Genomic DNA, 17,290 nt, shown 5'->3' on the forward strand with positions numbered 1-17,290 from the left:
CGTATCGTTTATCGTAATGGTACATTGCCATTTTTTAAACCTAATACAACCGTCAAATGATACAACTTGCATTAGGTATGTTTTCTGTTTAGGATAAACCCGTGAAACCACGTAAGATACTGAACATTCCGTGACATACACCAGAGACCTAATGCATATCTCACTCTGAAGTACTGTACTGTATGTATGTGGTGTTCTGTTACGGACTGGTGTCCCTCTTTCGTTCCGTACCGTACGAGTGTGCCAGTGTCACCTAGCGGCAGTTCTGTTAACTGCAGGTTGTGGGGGTGGCGCTGAGGGCGAGTGACGTGTCCGTAGGCCGGCCGGCGGGGCAGTCGGTTGGCGACGGTGGTCACGGATGGTGACGGTCTGTGCCGTGCGCGTTTTGAGTTCTTCCTTTTAACCGGACTGTATATATCGCGTGGGTGGTGCAATACACTACAGTGGCGACGAGGACGAGATCCTTCTGCGCTGAGTGATAACAGTGATCGCCGCGATGGACTGTTTGCGTGCGCCAGCGCCATTTCTAGTGGCGCCAGGACGGCCGACCACGCCCTGGTCCCAGTGGCTTGGCGAGTTCAGGATTTTCGCCGTGGCGAGTGGTTGGGACGAGTGGACTGTTCAGCGACGAGAGGCCCTCCTATTACACTGTGTGGGACAGGAGGCGCGGCGTCTCTATTTCGCGGCGGCGAAACCGGCGCAGGGCGTGGCACCGGGAGCGCAGGAGGCGGCGATTCCGGCGCAGGAGGAAGATGGCGTCAAGGAGGAAGGACAACCGACTGCAGCAGTCGACCCGGTGGCTGCGATCTCTGCAGTGTTTCAGCGGCTGTTTCCGGAGACACGAGCGACTCATTCCGAGAGAATGCTGTTCCGGCGGTGTTACCAGCTGGACAGGTCTCCAGCGGTGTACCTCACTGAGCTGCAGGACCTGAGTTCCAGGTGCGCCTTCGGCGATCTCCAGGAGCAGCTGACCTGTGAGCAGTTCATCGAGGGCTGCAGGGACGACAGGTTGAGGGAGCGGCTGTGTCGGGAGCCAGCTCTGACTGTGTTGCGCATCCTCGAGGTGGCTGAGGAGCTGGAGGTGGCTGCTGAGCGACAGCGGCTGGTGGGTGGAGGTGGAGCTACACGTGCATCAACCTCTTCCCCGGCTCAGCTGGAGATAGCTGCAGTGACTACTGCTCCTAGGAAGGGGGTCTCGCCGTGCTGCAACTGTGGCGGTCCACACCGGACTGCTGATCCCTGCTGTCCAGCTCGTTGGAGAAGATGCCACAACTGCCAGCAGAAGGGCCACTACGCCAGATTCTGCAAGGAACCACCTAAGAAGACGAAGCAGACCAAGAGGAAGCCAGTAAGGACCGTTGAAGTGCTGGCCGTGACGGATGACGACCGGAAGAACCTGTGGACCGAGCTGCGGGTGGACCAGCAGCCACTGCGGATGCTGGCTGACACTGGCTCGGCCGTGAGCATCCTGCCGTTGTCCGTCTACAGGAAGCAGTTCCGCCATCTGCCCCTCCTGCCCACTGCAGTGCGCCTGGAGGCCTACGGAGGGTCATCGCTGCTAGTGCAGGGGGTGGTGCAGGTGACGGTGCAGGCGGAGAACGGCAACAGCTCCCAAGTTTCACTGTATGTGGTAGACGCTGGCGTGCCCCTGCTGGGCAGGGATCTGCAGGAGAAGCTGAAGTTGTCCGTGATTCACGGGGCGACTGTGTGTGCTATCCAGGAGCAGATGCCAGAGGAGCTGCCGAGTCTCACTGGGTTCGTGCACAGGGTGAAACTGAAGACCGAGGTCAACCCAGTACAGCAGCGGCTGAGACCTCTACCGTACGCCGTGAGGGAAGAGGTGCGGGATCATCTGTTGAAGTTGCAACAGGCTGGAGTCATCGAACCAGTCGACGCATCCCCATGGATCTCACCCATAGTGGTGTCCAGACGGCGGAACGGGAAACTGAGGCTGTGTGTGGATCTTCGAGAGGTCAACAAGGCGGTGGAAGCCAGCGGACATCCACTCCCCGACATGCAGGACATGTTGGAGCAGCTTCAGGGTGCAACCATCTTCAGCAGCCTTGACATGAAGTCAGCATACCATCAGCTGGATCTACATCCGGATTCAAGGTCGCTGACGACGTTCATCACCCATCAGGGACTGATGAGGTACAGGAGGTGTCCCTATGGGCTGAAGAGTCTGCCACAGGCGTTCCAGAAGGTGATGGAAGCCATCCTACGTGGTCTGGAAGGAGTGCAGGTGTACCTAGATGACGTCATCATCTACGCTGCGACCTCCAACCAGCACGAGAGGCGACTGACGGCTGTGCTGAAGAGGCTCAGGGAGCACCAGATCACGCTCAACATCGAGAAGTGCAAGCTGAGGAGAGAGCAAGTGGAGTTTCTGGGGTTCATCATCTCCAAGCAGGGGGTGGCAGTGAACCCAGACCGCATCAAGGCTCTCCGAGAACTGCGAGCACCTGCTAGCCTGAAGGACCTGCAGGCCATGCTTGGCCTGTTCGGCTTCTACAGCCGATTCGTGCCGGCGTACAGCACCCTAGTGGAGCCACTGCGGTGCCTGCTGAGGAAGGGGGCGCCACCCTTCCAGTGGACTGGCGAACTTCAGGCGGTGATGGACGGCGTCCGGCAGCGGATCCTGGAAAGCAGAGCGCTGGCCATGTACGACCCGACGCTGCCGACCCGGGTCACCACAGACGCCAGTGACGTGGGACTGGGGGCCGTGCTCTCTCAGGCTCACCCTGAGGGAGAGAGAGTGGTGAGTTTTGCGTCATGCAGTCTCACCCCGGCTCAAAGAAGATACAATGTCACGGAGAGAGAGGCCCTGGCATGTGTGTGGGCCGTGGAAAAGTGGCGGAAGTATCTCTGGGGTAGGCCGTTTTGCCTACGAGTCGATCACGCGGCTCTCCAAACGCTGATGACGTCACCGGGGGTGGGCCGAGCCGGCCTACGGGTGGCACGGTGGGCGTCACGTCTCATGGCATACGACTTCACCGTGGAGCATGTCAGAGGCGGTGACAACCCAGCTGATGGCCTCTCACGACTGCCAGGCGCAGAGGAAGGCGAACTGGATGATGATGTCGTGGCGGTGGCGGCAGTGACTGCCCAGCTCGGAGCAGTGCGGCGGGACGAGCTGCTGGAGGCGACACAGACTGACCCAGTGCTGTGCCCGCTGGTGCAGCAGATCCCACGGCGGTGGCCGCGACGGCGCCGCGACTGCCCGGCAGAGCTACAGCCCTTCTACAACTGCCGAGAGGAGCTCAGCCTAGTGGGAGACCTGGTCGTCCGCGGTCAGCGGGTGATCGTGCCGGCGGCGCTGCGGACGAGGATGGTGTCCTTGGCCCACGAAGGACATCAAGGGATCGTCCGAACTAAGCAGCGGGCTCGTGACATCTACTGGTGGCCCAAGATGGACACGGACATAGAAGAGGCGGTGAGAAACTGCGACGTGTGTGCTGACGTGGACAAGTCGGCTCGGACTCGCAGTGCGCCGCTAAACCCTGTGCCGCTGCCAGGAGCGGCATGGGAGAAGGTGGGCGTGGATTTTATCGGTCCAATGGAAGCGCGCCGCCAGCACCGATACGCGGTAGTGCTGGTAGACTACTTTTCCAAATGGATAGAAGTCGGCTTCTGCACAGAACCCAGCACGGAGGCGGTGGTGCAGTTTCTCGAGACGCTAGCATCTCGAGAAGGTTACCCGAAGGAGCTGGTGTCCGACAACGGGACACACTTCACCTCAGCAGCGTTCGCAGACTACCTGAGGAGTGTCGGCACGCGCCACATCCGGGTCACGCCGTACCACCCTGCCGGGTCAGGTGCGGTGGAGCGTGCGAATCGCACAGTGAAAAGTGCTCTCCAGGCGGCGGACCGGAGCGGCGAAGATCGAGCGTGTTATCTGCAGAAGTTTCTGCAGACGTACAGGAGCACGCCTCACGCCACGACGGGGCTGAGTCCAGCCGAGCTTCTGCACGGACGGAAGCTGAGGACACGTCTGCACGCGGCGGCTCTTCCCACGGAAGAACCGCAAGATCGTGAGCTGCGAGACAGAGTGCAGAAGAGGCAGAAGAAGCAGAAGAGGTACGCTGACGAGCGGCGTGCAGCTGAGACACCACGGTTCCAGGTTGGCGACTGGGTCCGGTGCCGGCTGGTGCCGCGTCCCAAGAAGGGACGGCCACGGTACTCCGAGCCGAGACGGGTGGAGTCTCGCCTGGGACCAGTCAGCTACAGGCTAGATGACGGCTCCCGGATCCACGCAGAGCGGCTGACGACAGCTCGGGCGCCGCAGCAGTCTCAGGCTGAGCTGCACGTGGATCAGAGCGGCCAGCCGGGGGCTGGTCAGCGGAGTGCGGTGTCTCCGACGTCTGTGCCTCGCCGCGGGGAGCGGCTGGAGGCCGACGACTGGCGGCACGCGGAGGACGGCGTGCCACTGGAGGACGGACAGGCTGTGTCACTGGGGGTCGGCCGGCGGCACACCGAGGCCAGCCGGGGTCCCGCGGAGGACGGCGTGGCTGTGTCACCGGAAGACGCAGAGGACGATCGGGAGCGGGAGGCGTCACCACCTCCGGCGACGGAGCGTCAGGCAGAGCAACAAGACGCTTGCGTACTGCTGTCGCCGCGCGAGGCAGCGAGCGGTGCCGGGCTGGTGGCGGTCGAACCTGCTCTCCAGCCGGGCGCGAGAGTGAACTCCGGGACGCAGCCGGTGAGGAGGTCCCAGCGTACGAGACGTGCGCCAAATAGACTGTAACTTTTTCCAGGGGGGAAGAATGTGGTGTTCTGTTACGGACTGGTGTCCCTCTTTCGTTCCGTACCGTACGAGTGTGCCAGTGTCACCTAGCGGCAGTTCTGTTAACTGCAGGTTGTGGGGGTGGCGCTGAGGGCGAGTGACGTGTCCGTAGGCCGGCCGGCGGGGCAGTCGGTTGGCGACGGTGGTCACGGATGGTGACGGTCTGTGCCGTGCGCGTTTTGAGTTCTTCCTTTTAACCGGACTGTATATATCGCGTGGGTGGTGCAATACACTACAATGTACAACCTGCAGTCTGTAGATGTCGGTCCTGCAATAGGTTATTACGCACGTATCTATCGTTGAATACGTCGTAATCCATTATCAACAGACAATAAATCATATGATCCGTATTCCAGGCAAAAGAATAAGAACTGTTGCAATCCAATACAGTGCTTACGACATAAATACAATAAACTACATATTTTAAACGTCGAAGAAACGCGTGCGTCACGCGGCGCCAATCATATGTTATACAGTGCTACAAAGATATAAACCTGTTCCGATCCAAGGCCGTGCAATTAATACAATCAACTGCATAATGTTAATGTGGAAGAGAGCGCGCACGCCGCGCGGCACAGCTGTAGGTGCGACGTGGGCTGTGTCGTCCCACGCTGACCCGGTTTCGCCACCGCTCTGTCCCGAGGGTCGGGCACTGCTTGTGCGTAGATTTCCACACCTTGCCGCCTCGCCGGTGCGTGCGGGTGGGGAGGTTTCATCACGGCGCCGGCCTCGGCCAAGGCCAGCTGGACTTGGTCCTCGCTGCCGCTGCGTGGTGTTACGAGCCTTGTGCCACCATGGCGGCGACACAGGCCGCGTTCAGCTCGATCATGCACCTCGGCAGCGCGGGTCGCACCTCACGGCGACCGTGATTTTCTCACAGAGCTATTTGCAGTCTCTGCAAGAAAGCATCTGATGCTGCGCCTCATTATGTGAAAATTGTACCAAAGTAGGCTTAATCAGCTGAAATGGCTTCATGAGCCGCACTGAATATGTTTGGTTTATGATCACGAATTAAGGTGTTTATAATGTCATAATGAGTCCGACGGGCTGATGAAACTGGATCGTAACAATCCCCATTTATCTATTTATAAAGCGAGTCATACAACGCATGAATAACCTTTAATTCGTAATAATACTGACTATGGGGTGATCACCGAGGGATAATGTCTATGTCCATAATCCCATAACAGAATGTCTTCTTTATTCGTTTTTTATGTTGTAACACAGGCTTCGGAAATAATTAGTCAAGTGCCGAGACCCGACCGGGAAATATTTTTGTAACTCATTTCAATTTCTTTTCAACTCATTTCAACTCATTTCAAAACATTTCAACTAATTTCAACTCTTTTCAGAAGCACAACAGTTCGTGCTAATACTTAGTCACCTGTCACACCCACTACTAGCTACTATCTACTATCTACTGTCTACTATCTACTATCTGCGACCAGCTACTATCTGCGACTGCAATGCTAGTCATAGTCACTGCTTATCACTGCCGTTGGTAGCCATAGTTACTGCTTATCAGTGTAAGTGCTAGCTATTGTCATCGCCAGTAATGTAACAGCTAGCCACAGTCGTCACTCTATGGTGACGACTGACTAAAGTAATGACTAGTCATTAATTGTAACTGCTAATAAATGTAATTGCTAGTTACCCACTTCGACTCCATTGTTTTCTGTGGGAAGCCGAAGGTAAAACTCTGCTCAACTCATTGTTCAATGTTCATAATGGCAATATGCTGTTGTATAATATGGGGAAACTCTCCTAGTCTATGCAGTGGTTTACCGTTCCGGAACAATGACAAATATCTGGTGGTGTACAGTTGCGAAAGGTTGTTTGCAGATGAGAAACAGTAAATCACCTCATTATAACTCGTGTAAAGAGTTGCAGTGCGATCGTAGCACCTAGGGACGAAGTCTCGGGTATATTTACTCCCCTATATGCGCTTTATGCGTACGCTATATGCGTAGGTGGCTGTGAAAACACCAATTTTATATTTACGGTACATACCTACCGATATAATGCAAGTATGCGTGCTACTGTAATTAAACGACGAAAATTAATATTCGGCGCCAGATAGGAACCAGGTAAAACAGGTCAAATACTTTACATTTTCAACTCAACATCAAGCATGGAACTCCAAATGCTTAGCTATCCGTTAAATATTTTCCTTTCATACGTTTATAAAGCTCTTTATAAGATTTAACGACCGATCAAGTGCTCCAATATTTTACAGCTTTCGAGGGTAAGCGATTTAATGGAAGGTTAGAAGCTCCTCAGGATTGTGATCGGTGAGCGACCTGGTGCCCGAAAAATACCGACGGTTTCAGGTGTCGCACTCTGCGTGCCTTTCACTGCTTGTTTAAGTGCACTTAAAGTGCGGCTTGGACGTGTTTTATTTGTACACATTGTTTTGGCTATTTTTGGGCTACCTTCGCTCAAGCTTTTAGCTAATTTGGACACGTTTTGAGTGTGAAACGTTATGATTGTAGTTGAATCGTGATTTGTGTTTCGTGCGTTGTTTATAGCGCTATTCCAATGTTTTCAATTCGGACACCTTTCTGCCATGCCTTAGCTTTTAACATGCAGCATGTGATCACACATAGACCGGACAGAGACCCATAGATATAAAAGACTAGATGGGACATTGGCAGTGTTTTAGTGCGTGCGACTGGCCGCCATGTTTGTGAGGGCGGGAATCTGCGGCGCTGTGTAAACACTACGGGAGGAGGGGGGTATTTGAGACTGATTTTGTGGTATTTTTCGACCGAAAAGTGCTAATCTTTTTTGCTCACGGCATTCTTTGGAATGTGTAGATTGTGGAACAAGTGCTGAAATATGCTTATCTATTGTAATTTGGCTACGTTAGCCTTAGACATGTTGCGCTGTTGACGCTGATGAAGGATAGGCGGCACCAAAGGTAGATTTGCTTGGCATGCCTGTTTTAGATTTAATTCAGTTCCCATGTTTTTTTTTGTGCTCACCACAATCCTTTAATTATTCTTCATGGATAGAGCATCAGTCATATGATTTTTCACAAAGAAAGCTTACCTAGATAGGTACCAGAACATTGGCAGCGGAAAGCAGACTCATTACCTACACTTGCTTTGCCTGCTCACTTTCTACTGTTGCCTTCAATGGACAATATTTATGAAGTAAGAAGGTTTTATGATTATAGGTCTTAAATAAGTACTTTACTTAATGTCATCAGTTAGTATTAAATAGTAGTTCAGTGCCAAACGAAAAATCCATGCACTATGCCAGATGCCTCGGGGGCTCTTATCCGCTCTGGGTTCAGAGTGCAGTGGCATACCACGCTCACCCTCAACCAGAACTGATAGATAGTGAAAATGCCAGACGTCGTGATATCTGCACCAGTGAACCGTGTCGCACATTTGATCCCAATAATGAACAGCACAGGGGTGACGTAAAAATGTGAGTTAGTTGGAGCACCTAAACTCAGATTGTCATTACCTAATTAGTTTTCACATTGTAAAGCTTAAACTACACTTCATGCTCTTTTGGCTCACCTGTTATCAGTATCAGTAAATAGGGTATTAGTAAATCTGGTGTTACCATCAATGCTAAGTGCTAACAAGTAAATATGAAGTCCAAGGAAGATAAAAATCATAATCTTACTTGACCTAACCTTACCTACTAACCTAACTAACCTACAACCTACAAACCTCAACCTACATACAACCTCCATACCTACAACCTACCCACCTACAACCTACCAACCTCATATGTGCCGACGGTGGCACCAGATTTATGGATACCCTTATTTGTTAGGTACTTCACTCCACTTCTCATTTTATTTGAAGCTCATTTAACCCGCGCCCTGCTGGGGGTCCTGGATTTCCACGCCCTGCTGGGGGGGGGTGTTTGAACACCCCCCCTTGTAACTCGGCTCCTGGGCCACGTAGCGATACGCGGAAGGCGGCGTTCGAAAGAGCGTAAAAAATAATGACGAAATCACTTCGGTCAATTTTTTGGTCAGGTCAAAGGTCAGGTCAACAGAGGTCATTGAAGGCAAAATTTCGCCGATTTCCAGGTCGAATGTCGAAAATTTCCAAGAAGCCAACGCATAACTCGGGAACCAATAGAGCTACAGCGCCGCGGAAAAGCGCATTCGATAGCCCTATTAACGCCCTTTCTGAGTAATTCTCTCAGATTTGACCTAACGTCAACGGTTTTGCCTGCAGGGGGCAAAAACTGCAAAAATAGCCGATTTTTTCGAAAACAGTTTTTCTGCAATAACTTTTGACCCAAGCCTTGTACGAGCTTACTTTTACCGGCATCGTGTTCCTCTCGTCAAGACGCATCGAATGAACTATGTCTTGACCTTGAAAGGTCAACTTGAAAATTTGACCTCAGGTCAAGGTCATGACCTGACCGGAAAGGGTCATGTTGCATATCAGTCGATCCGTATCGTCGAGCTGAACACATCTAAGGCGTTTTCATCGCTCTAGCATGCCTCTATCAAAAGTTATTTGCGAAAAACTGTTAGATACCATTCGTGACCTAAGATGACCTCAGGGCATAAACAAGGGTCACGGACACCATTTTCAAGTTCAGTGTGTCTAAACCACTTGTAATTCGGTGTTTGGGAGTGTTTATAATGTCTTTCATCCAAAAGAGGCGCATTTCAATTTTCTCCCATTGACTTATAATGGGGAGGTCGCAAAATTGACCTGACCTTAGGTCATCGATATCAAAATTCTGAGATATACACTTTGTACATGCTATTGCTCTTAGCAATCGCTGAAAGTTTCAAAGCGATCGGTCACTCGGTGTAGCTATGACAGACATTGAAAGTTTTTATGAGGTGAGGTCACTTCAAGTGACCTGGTGACCTGACCTTGAATGACCTTGGTCTGAAATTTTCACAACATGTGTAGAATTGATGTGTGGTAAGGTGTACCAAAAACGGCGGCGCTCCGCGCCGCCGTTTTTGAGATATTCGCGAAAAACCACAGGGGGGGGGGGGTGTTCAAACACCCCCCCCCAGCAGGGCGCGGGTTAAATTCTTGTATTTAAGTCTGTGTAAACTATTATTTTAAAAACCTGATGCTTTTCCATGACTGTAATCTCACTGTTTGCTATGTGTATTTTGTAGTGTGTACTGTGTGCAAATCCAGTATCCTACACTTGTATGCTACAGGCCTTGTTTTGATCTGACTAACTGTTAATATGTTTCAGCTTTAAAGACTAGTATCTTTTGAAATTGAAATTTGCCTCTCAGTCTCTCAAGAATCAAGATGCCAAATAGATGTGCAGGATTTGATTGCTGACAAACCAGGGATGAGGCTCAAGAGTCAAGAGATCACCCTGCATTGGCAAGTAAAAGCTACAGACTCTTGATTTTTATATTGTTACAGGTTATCTGTCACCGAGAGCAATTGCTGTAGTTCAATTTCTTGCATCAAAATTGGCAGAATATGACTTCACTGATCACTCTGACGTCATTTACGGCCGACCTATGGTAGCTACACAATTTTTATTTCTATAAAATGTTTCAGATTGATGCAGCCGAAGGTACTGCAAGTTTCGTATTGACACGTCTAGTGGTTTAGAAATATTGCAACAAATATATATTTTAATTTTTTCAATATATAAATGTAAATATTTTATTGCAGAAAACAGGAGAGGGGCTCTGTAGAGCCCCACCCTCCAGTCATGCGTGGGTAAAGGCCCATCAGTCACTAAAACCAGAATAAGTGCAAAAAATTATTACCAAATGCCCGGAGACTGCTTTACCATTGCCAACATGTGTGTGTGTGTGTGTGTGTGTGTGTGCGTGTGTGTGTGCGTGTGCGTGTGTGTCAACAATGTGTTAACAACAAATACAACACTTGTGCCTGGCGTATGTTAGCACTAAACACTATTAGCCATATTTTATTGATACTAATCGAACCTTCCAGGTGGCTGGAACAACCCCAGTGCCGCACAGTTCTGCGGGATATTCCGGCACCTGCTCCACCGCTGTGGCGTCCGGCCCGGCAGCACAGGGAAAGTGGCAGCCCTCGACCCGACCAGCATCCTGGCAGTCGGTCACACGACCAGCGGACGGGGAGCCAGCCTTACTACCTCGGCCTCCACCACCTCAGACAACGGTGCCACGGCACTCCACATCATCACGGAGCACGACTTCCAGCCTGGGCTGTCGTCTGGTGGGCAACATCGTCACCTACATCGCAGGGTTCGTGGTGAAGAAGGCGCTCGACTCTGTCAGCTGTAGCACCTGTCAGGAGGCCCTGGTGAGCGACATCCAGCCGGACGACATGACACAGCTTTACCACCTCTTCATCATCTCTGCCAGATGAGCTAAGGTGGGGACGGGTTACATGCCTGGGATCTGACTGAGACCCGCTCATACCCTGCCGAAGTGTTGGTGATTTCAGCGGTCAGCTGTCTCTAGCCGGTGTCAGTGAGTCGCGGCCAGCTGCCGCTGGAGTGGGTATCTACCGTCGATAGCTGCTGTGTGGCGGATAGCGTGGATTTGGATGGACACTTCATATTAATGAACAGATCAATGTCTGGCCGATAAAAGACGTATTTTGTCGATGATTGCTTAGTGACTGAGTGGGTCCACTGGCGACCAATGCAGTGGGCGCTGGGTTAACGCCTCGCCTCTTGTGACCGTGTCGATATGTAGCACTGTTAATTGCCGATTCGTTGCCGGCCGTCTCTGCTCCGTGGCTGGCTGATCCGGCACAAACTGGTGTTCGTGGCTGAAGGCGCGGCTACAGTTACACTAGCTCGCCACGTGCCTGTGCGACTATCGTCGGTGCTGTCTGCAAGGGCGATGTCGGTGCCTGTAGGGGGCGCGGATTGATTCAAAGTGAGGAATGGGTCATCGGAGCTCGGGTCAGGTCATGTTCGGCTAAAATAAGCGGATTTTGCGATTTGCCGCATCCGGGTGAATTTCCTTGCCTTCTAGTGCATGTTTATGCATTTTACATGCGTTTTTTTAGTGTTGATGTCTAGATAACGTGCATTTGCCTCGAGGTCAAGGCTGCGCTTCATATGGGCAGTTTTCGGAGCATCTTGCTCATTTTATTCGTAATCCTTAATTATGTTTGCGGATTTGTGCCCGCAAATCATTTTTTAAAGTAAGATTGACACGGGATTCGAGATCGGCGCCCATAAATACACTTCACATGACCCGCCATGTGTCAAGGCCATCCGAGGTCATCTAAGGTCGCTGACCTTGTATGACCTTATGTGACCCGGTTCGCTAGATTTCGAGATGAGGTTGATTGGGAATGATGTAACCCATTTCGCCGACAGTTCACGCGTTTTGGTCGATTTTATAGCGAAAGATCTCAAACTCCAGTGACTTTACTGGTTCGATTTCCAGTGTTTGACCTGACCTCTGAGCTCACCCGTTGACCTAGTACCCTGAAATTTGGTATCACTGGTTTACTCACATCGCGGACAGCATACCTATTTTTTTCCGTTCTTGCTCCGTCGAGGGGCGAACGGCTGGAGTTCACTCCGTTCACCCTGGCTTATCCTTTATCAGCGTCTTCAGGGCTATATGTCTAGGGCTGCTGTAATTACATTACTATAAATACACATGTTTCTGCCCTTGTTTCACAATCTACTCATTCCAAAGAATGCCATAGGTAAAAAAGATAAACACTTTTCGGTCGAAAAATACCACAAAATCTGTCCCAAACACCCCCCTCCTCCCATAGTGTTTACACAGCGCCGCAGATTCTCGCCCTCACCAACATGGCGGCCGCTGCTACGTATTCGCGAGTCGCTCCCGACATGGGGGTGCCCTATCTAGTCTTTATATCTATGCAGAGACCGATAATCGTTAGCTAAATTATTCCCCAACGTCACGTGCCTATGAACGCCAGGATTCCTCCGCTGGCCTTTTACGTTGTGCGTGACGTGACTTCTAAATGGATAAGTATCCGGACATCCAGGCACGAATCACAAATCGATCACAGATCACAGCACGAGGCCTTGAATCAATCACGAATAGGTAAATGTTACAGATCAATAACGAAGCAATGGTGAAGCATTTCACGAATTGCATTATGGATCATAATGGATCATTATGGATCACGGGCCACCACTGCACACGAAATTAAAACAGCTATGGACAGTATCCCTATTACCTGTATAGTACATACTGTATATACTGACAGTTGACACCGTTGTCAGTAGGTATACAGTAGCCGTTTTCACGACGGCCATCTGGTACACATTTGGTGCACATCTGGTACAGATTCGGTGCAGATTTAGTCAAATCAGCTTCAGTGTGTCTCTTAGCAGTTATCAGCTAGGGTTGCACTAATTGCTTATATGCCTGTTTTGTCATATTATAATCAGAGAGCATCATCGATTAAAACACTGAAATGAATTCATAAAATGAAGATATTTGCTGTAAAAGAAATTAGGTGCGTATTTGGTCCAATCAGGTGCATTCGCCGGATAGCCCGTCGTGAAAACGGCTAGTATACTTCCCATGCATGTGTTCAGTTTTCTGCTATATTCTGACACCTGGTATGACACTGTTTCCCATCAAATTTGTACAACTGCATAGCAGAGACAGAGTTATTTGATTTGTTTGCCTCTTAGATACGACACTTTTAAGCAGTAATCATATTTTTATCGGAATAAATGCAATTCCCAAATCGGCACCTTATCCAGAATTGAGGACGAGGCGAAACAAAAAGGCAATGCCTGTCGAATTACGAGTGAATTACTTGTCGAATTACGAGTGTGTTTAGTCGTCCAAAAGGAATCAGGATAGACACTTGAGATGGGAGAGTTATGCGGCGCCGTGAATCTGCACTGAAACGAGACTTTTGCCAAGGTCTGATGCAAAGATAATCTGATAAAAAGGTGACGATGTTAAGATGTTTATAGATCCAATCTAAAAACAAAAAAATACAATGACAAATAGTTTTGTTCAGTGCTAAAAATGAGCGAGTAAGAAAGCTACCACGGCATTCTTTGCAAAATAATCAGTATGTGTTATATGAATTATCCCAAAGCTTTCCCTGATTAAAAAAGGTGGGCATCGTGGTAGTATGTATTTCCCTTTCTTGAATGGAGGGATGATTGATCCTCTCATTGCATTGTTCAAAATCCGATAAAACTAACGCAACTATTAGATTCCCCCATTAGCTTCACTACAATCTTGGTTATGGCTGTTGCCGAGCGCCTCCGCTGTAATTCTTTGAGAGTAAACTAAACCGCTGCCTATATCGCCGCCTTGATAGCAAAGCAATAAGCAGTATGTCATACCGTGCCACAAGCCGATGGACTTTACACAACAATGATCAACAACTGTAGCGAGACGGACAGGAAGGTGTATATCATCAGCGTCAACTTTGTCGTCGCATGGTGCAATAGCTCCACTTTCATGAGTGAAGAGCTAACCTCACGTGAAAAATAATTCACTCTTTTGTCATTGATGGAATATGTGATCACTATTTCTGATCAATATGTCATGCAATGGTGTGCTCTGTAAAAGTTGAAGGCAAATAGTGAATTGATTGAATGATTATGCGGACGTTTCTCCATCCTGTCAGAAATTCAGCCAGAGCTTACCTTTTTTAATACTTTGAATTGGTCTGCTGATAAAAAACTTTCAGTTTTGGTTTAAATTATCAATTGTATGAATAAGCAAATTAGAAGTTTATTACCTTTGAATCATAAAAACACAAAAAGAACTAGCGCAAGCAATCCCTAGTGGATCCTCATCAATTCCGCTTTGTTGCAAACGTACATCCCAGTTACTTAGGGTGCGGCAGCCTACCAAACTGTTCCGCATGATTCAGATGCAATAAATCCACAGCAGAGGACAGCAATGCATTCTTATCGTGTACCATGCCCAAAAGTTCGGCAGCGTGGAGCCGCGTCTGTCTTGTATTTCTTGAGAGGCTGACAGCAAGCCATAACAGATGTATATTGCGCTCAAATGTCATGCGATGTATTTGCAGGCACATAAGTAAATGAAAGCAACATTTCAGGAGGCGAGGGGATTCACAAACTAATTAGAAGTTATTTATGTAGCTGACATGCAGGGGAATACCAATGTAGCTAATGATTTTGAAAATCTTAACCCGCGCCCTGATGGGGGGGGGGGGCCGTTTTGGCCCCCCCCCCTGTGGTTTTTCTTAAATAGCGAGAAAACGGCGGAGCGCAGCGCCGCCAAATTTTGGGTACCTTACCGGACATCAATTTGACACCTTCACACAAAATTTCAAGTCACAGGTCACTTCAGGTCAGGAGTTATTGAGGTCAAACTGAGGTCATGTTCGAGTAAAAATGAGCAAAAAACATGACATCTTGAAACGCTCACCAATTCTACAGTTAACAAGCAATTTTAAAGTTCTTTATGTGGTTGTGTAGAGAAAAGACGGCGCTACAAAACTGCTATCTCGAATTTTCGAAATTTTTGGATTTTGACCCCCTAAAATAAAAAAAATTGATTTTTTTTAGAAAAACTCAAAAAATTTCCAAAATTTTTTCGAATTTCGAAAAAACCGGAATATATGTGATAGTCCCTGCGCTCTTCGATATACATACCAAATTTTAGATCGATACCTCTTTTTTTGGCCAAGTTATAGCGAAAAAACTGTTAAAAATTGATGACGTCAAATTTTTGAACTCAATTTTTAGCAATTCTAGACCTCGTAGCGCGAAACGGAGACCACCATTGAACTCCCCGTGACGAGCTGCATCGAATCGATACCCATTTTATGCAAAAATATCAACTTTGAAATTTGACCTAATTTGACCTGACCTTGACCTGACCTTGACCTGACCTTGACCAAAACGTGACCTAAGCTGGCCCTAAAGTCTGTCTGACCCACATAATCGCATTTGTCATGTAAAATGGACCATAAAACATGTATCACACGACGCTTTCATATTGTGACCCCCCAGTGACCTGACCTCTGTGACCTGACCTGGTATCAGTGACCTCAAATAGCAAAATATGTGTTTGAAGAACATTTCCCCATCGATGATTTTCAATCAAATGCATTTTACACGATTTTACAACGCATTTCTTGAAATGCCTGCAAACGGTGAAAATTCGACCTTTGACCTGACCTGTGACGTCATCGGTTTGACCGAGGTCAATGAAATTGGGTCACAAGGTAGTTCCCCGTTGGGGCTATCCAACACCGTTTACCGCTTGTCGCTATGTTGCGTTGTTCTCGAGATCTGAGGGGGGGGGCCAAAATGGCCCCCCCCCCCATCAGACCGCGTTGCTCGGCAGACCCCATCTGGGCGCGGGTTAAAACAACAAAGAGCGCATTGTTTGAGCTATTCTTTTTGTAAATTAACGAGAATTAAATAATTTGCACAAGCTGATGGTGAGTGTAAGTCAAGAAATTATAGAGTAACATTAAATATGAGTTATAAGTGTACACCGTGGTTTCTCTTGCACAGGTTGTTGGCAACAGCACTGACCACTCATTTGATAAAACGTAAACTATTTATACAGCCTACCATCTTGTCCTATCCTCTCATCCACCATAAATCTCCAAGTGTTCACTATTCTGAACACGCCCTCCGTTTTCCTCGTGTTTCGGGTGCCCGTCAGCGGAACGGCCGTTTCCCTCCTGTCGGCTGCGCTGTTCAAGCCAATGATTGTCGTTCCACTCCGGCCCAGAAGACATATAAAGGGGTAAATCGGCTGGAAACTAGTAGCGGGATATCCGATCCGGGCTGGTGAGGAGCATTAGTCGATCAAGGTTTGGGGTCCGGCCAACCGGCTAAAGCGCCGAAACTCGAGAAACACAAAGGAGCTCTGTGTTGCTGAGAGGCTGAGCTGGCTTGGAGTGCGGGGCGGGAAGGGACGGCATCATAATTTTATGACACGGATGGTTATTGGCATGGGCGTAGGAACGGCTGGAACATTGTGGGTGCATGGGCGCAGAAATCCAGCCATGGCCGGTGAAGCGGGGGGGGGGGTAGGGAGCCACACCCGAGCGAAGGCTCGTTACGAGCTTTGAGGGTGTGCCATGTCGAAAAGGTACCTACCCTAAAAATTTCATGACCCTGACCTAAAAGACCTTTGACCTGTGACCTGATTCTCGAGACCATGTTCGGCCGGAATCGCGATTTGGCGTATGTCAGCTCACATCCTATCCGCGCGCGCGTTTCCAGTCTTTTTGTGATTGTAGACGTCCAAACATGTGAAATGATGCTCGTCCCATTCATCATGGTGGGTGTGAACTGTGAAGGTCACCTGAAGGTCAGGTCAGGTCATTGACCTTTGATGACCTCGGTTCACTTTTTCGACTTTTACATGTATCTAGGGTAGTTTTTCGGGCTGATTTCGAATTTAGCAGCATCCAATTGAACGTTTACGAAGTAGTTTTAGTGCCTTCGTAACATGCTACGACGCCGTCAGTGGTAGTTGACACCTACTATGGATAGCCGGTAGGACGCCTAATGGTTGACCTGACCTGACCTGACCCGATCTGGCCTAAATGCATGAACAAATCATCTGTGATCAAAACTAAC

The 17,290-nt window shown here is 49.4% G+C and overlaps 2 protein-coding genes across 8 annotated transcripts; both read left to right on the top strand.

The window, feature by feature from the left end:
• The first annotated feature begins 496 nt into the window (after positions 1-496).
• On the top strand, positions 497-4,942 carry LOC122375450 (uncharacterized protein K02A2.6-like). Its single transcript, XM_043354844.1, has 2 exons — positions 497-4,699; positions 4,856-4,942. Exons 1-2 carry the CDS (start codon positions 497-499, stop codon positions 4,940-4,942), a joined length of 4,290 nt encoding a protein of 1,429 aa, XP_043210779.1.
• A 2,502-nt stretch (positions 4,943-7,444) lies between these two features.
• Positions 7,445-11,952, top strand: LOC122375451. 7 transcript variants are annotated; one of them, XM_043354847.1, is made up of 3 exons: positions 7,445-7,495; positions 9,986-10,126; positions 10,708-11,952. In XM_043354847.1, the coding sequence occupies exons 2-3, from the start codon at positions 10,088-10,090 to the stop codon at positions 11,107-11,109; spliced, it is 441 nt and encodes a 146-aa protein (XP_043210782.1). In that variant the 5' UTR covers positions 7,445-7,495; positions 9,986-10,087; the 3' UTR covers positions 11,110-11,952. The 7 variants fall into 7 exon arrangements, 6 of the variants coding, with proteins under 6 accessions (XP_043210782.1, XP_043210786.1, XP_043210784.1 ...); XM_043354851.1 differs by having other exon boundaries at positions 7,456-7,469; XM_043354849.1 differs by having other exon boundaries at positions 7,464-7,518.
• Positions 11,953-17,290: the final 5,338 nt, after the last annotated feature.

The sequence above is a fragment of the Amphibalanus amphitrite genome, unplaced genomic scaffold, assembly GCF_019059575.1.
Source record: "Amphibalanus amphitrite isolate SeventyFive unplaced genomic scaffold, NRLGWU_Aamphi_draft 001843F_arrow, whole genome shotgun sequence".
Classification (NCBI taxonomy): Eukaryota; Metazoa; Arthropoda; class Thecostraca; order Balanomorpha; family Balanidae; genus Amphibalanus; species Amphibalanus amphitrite.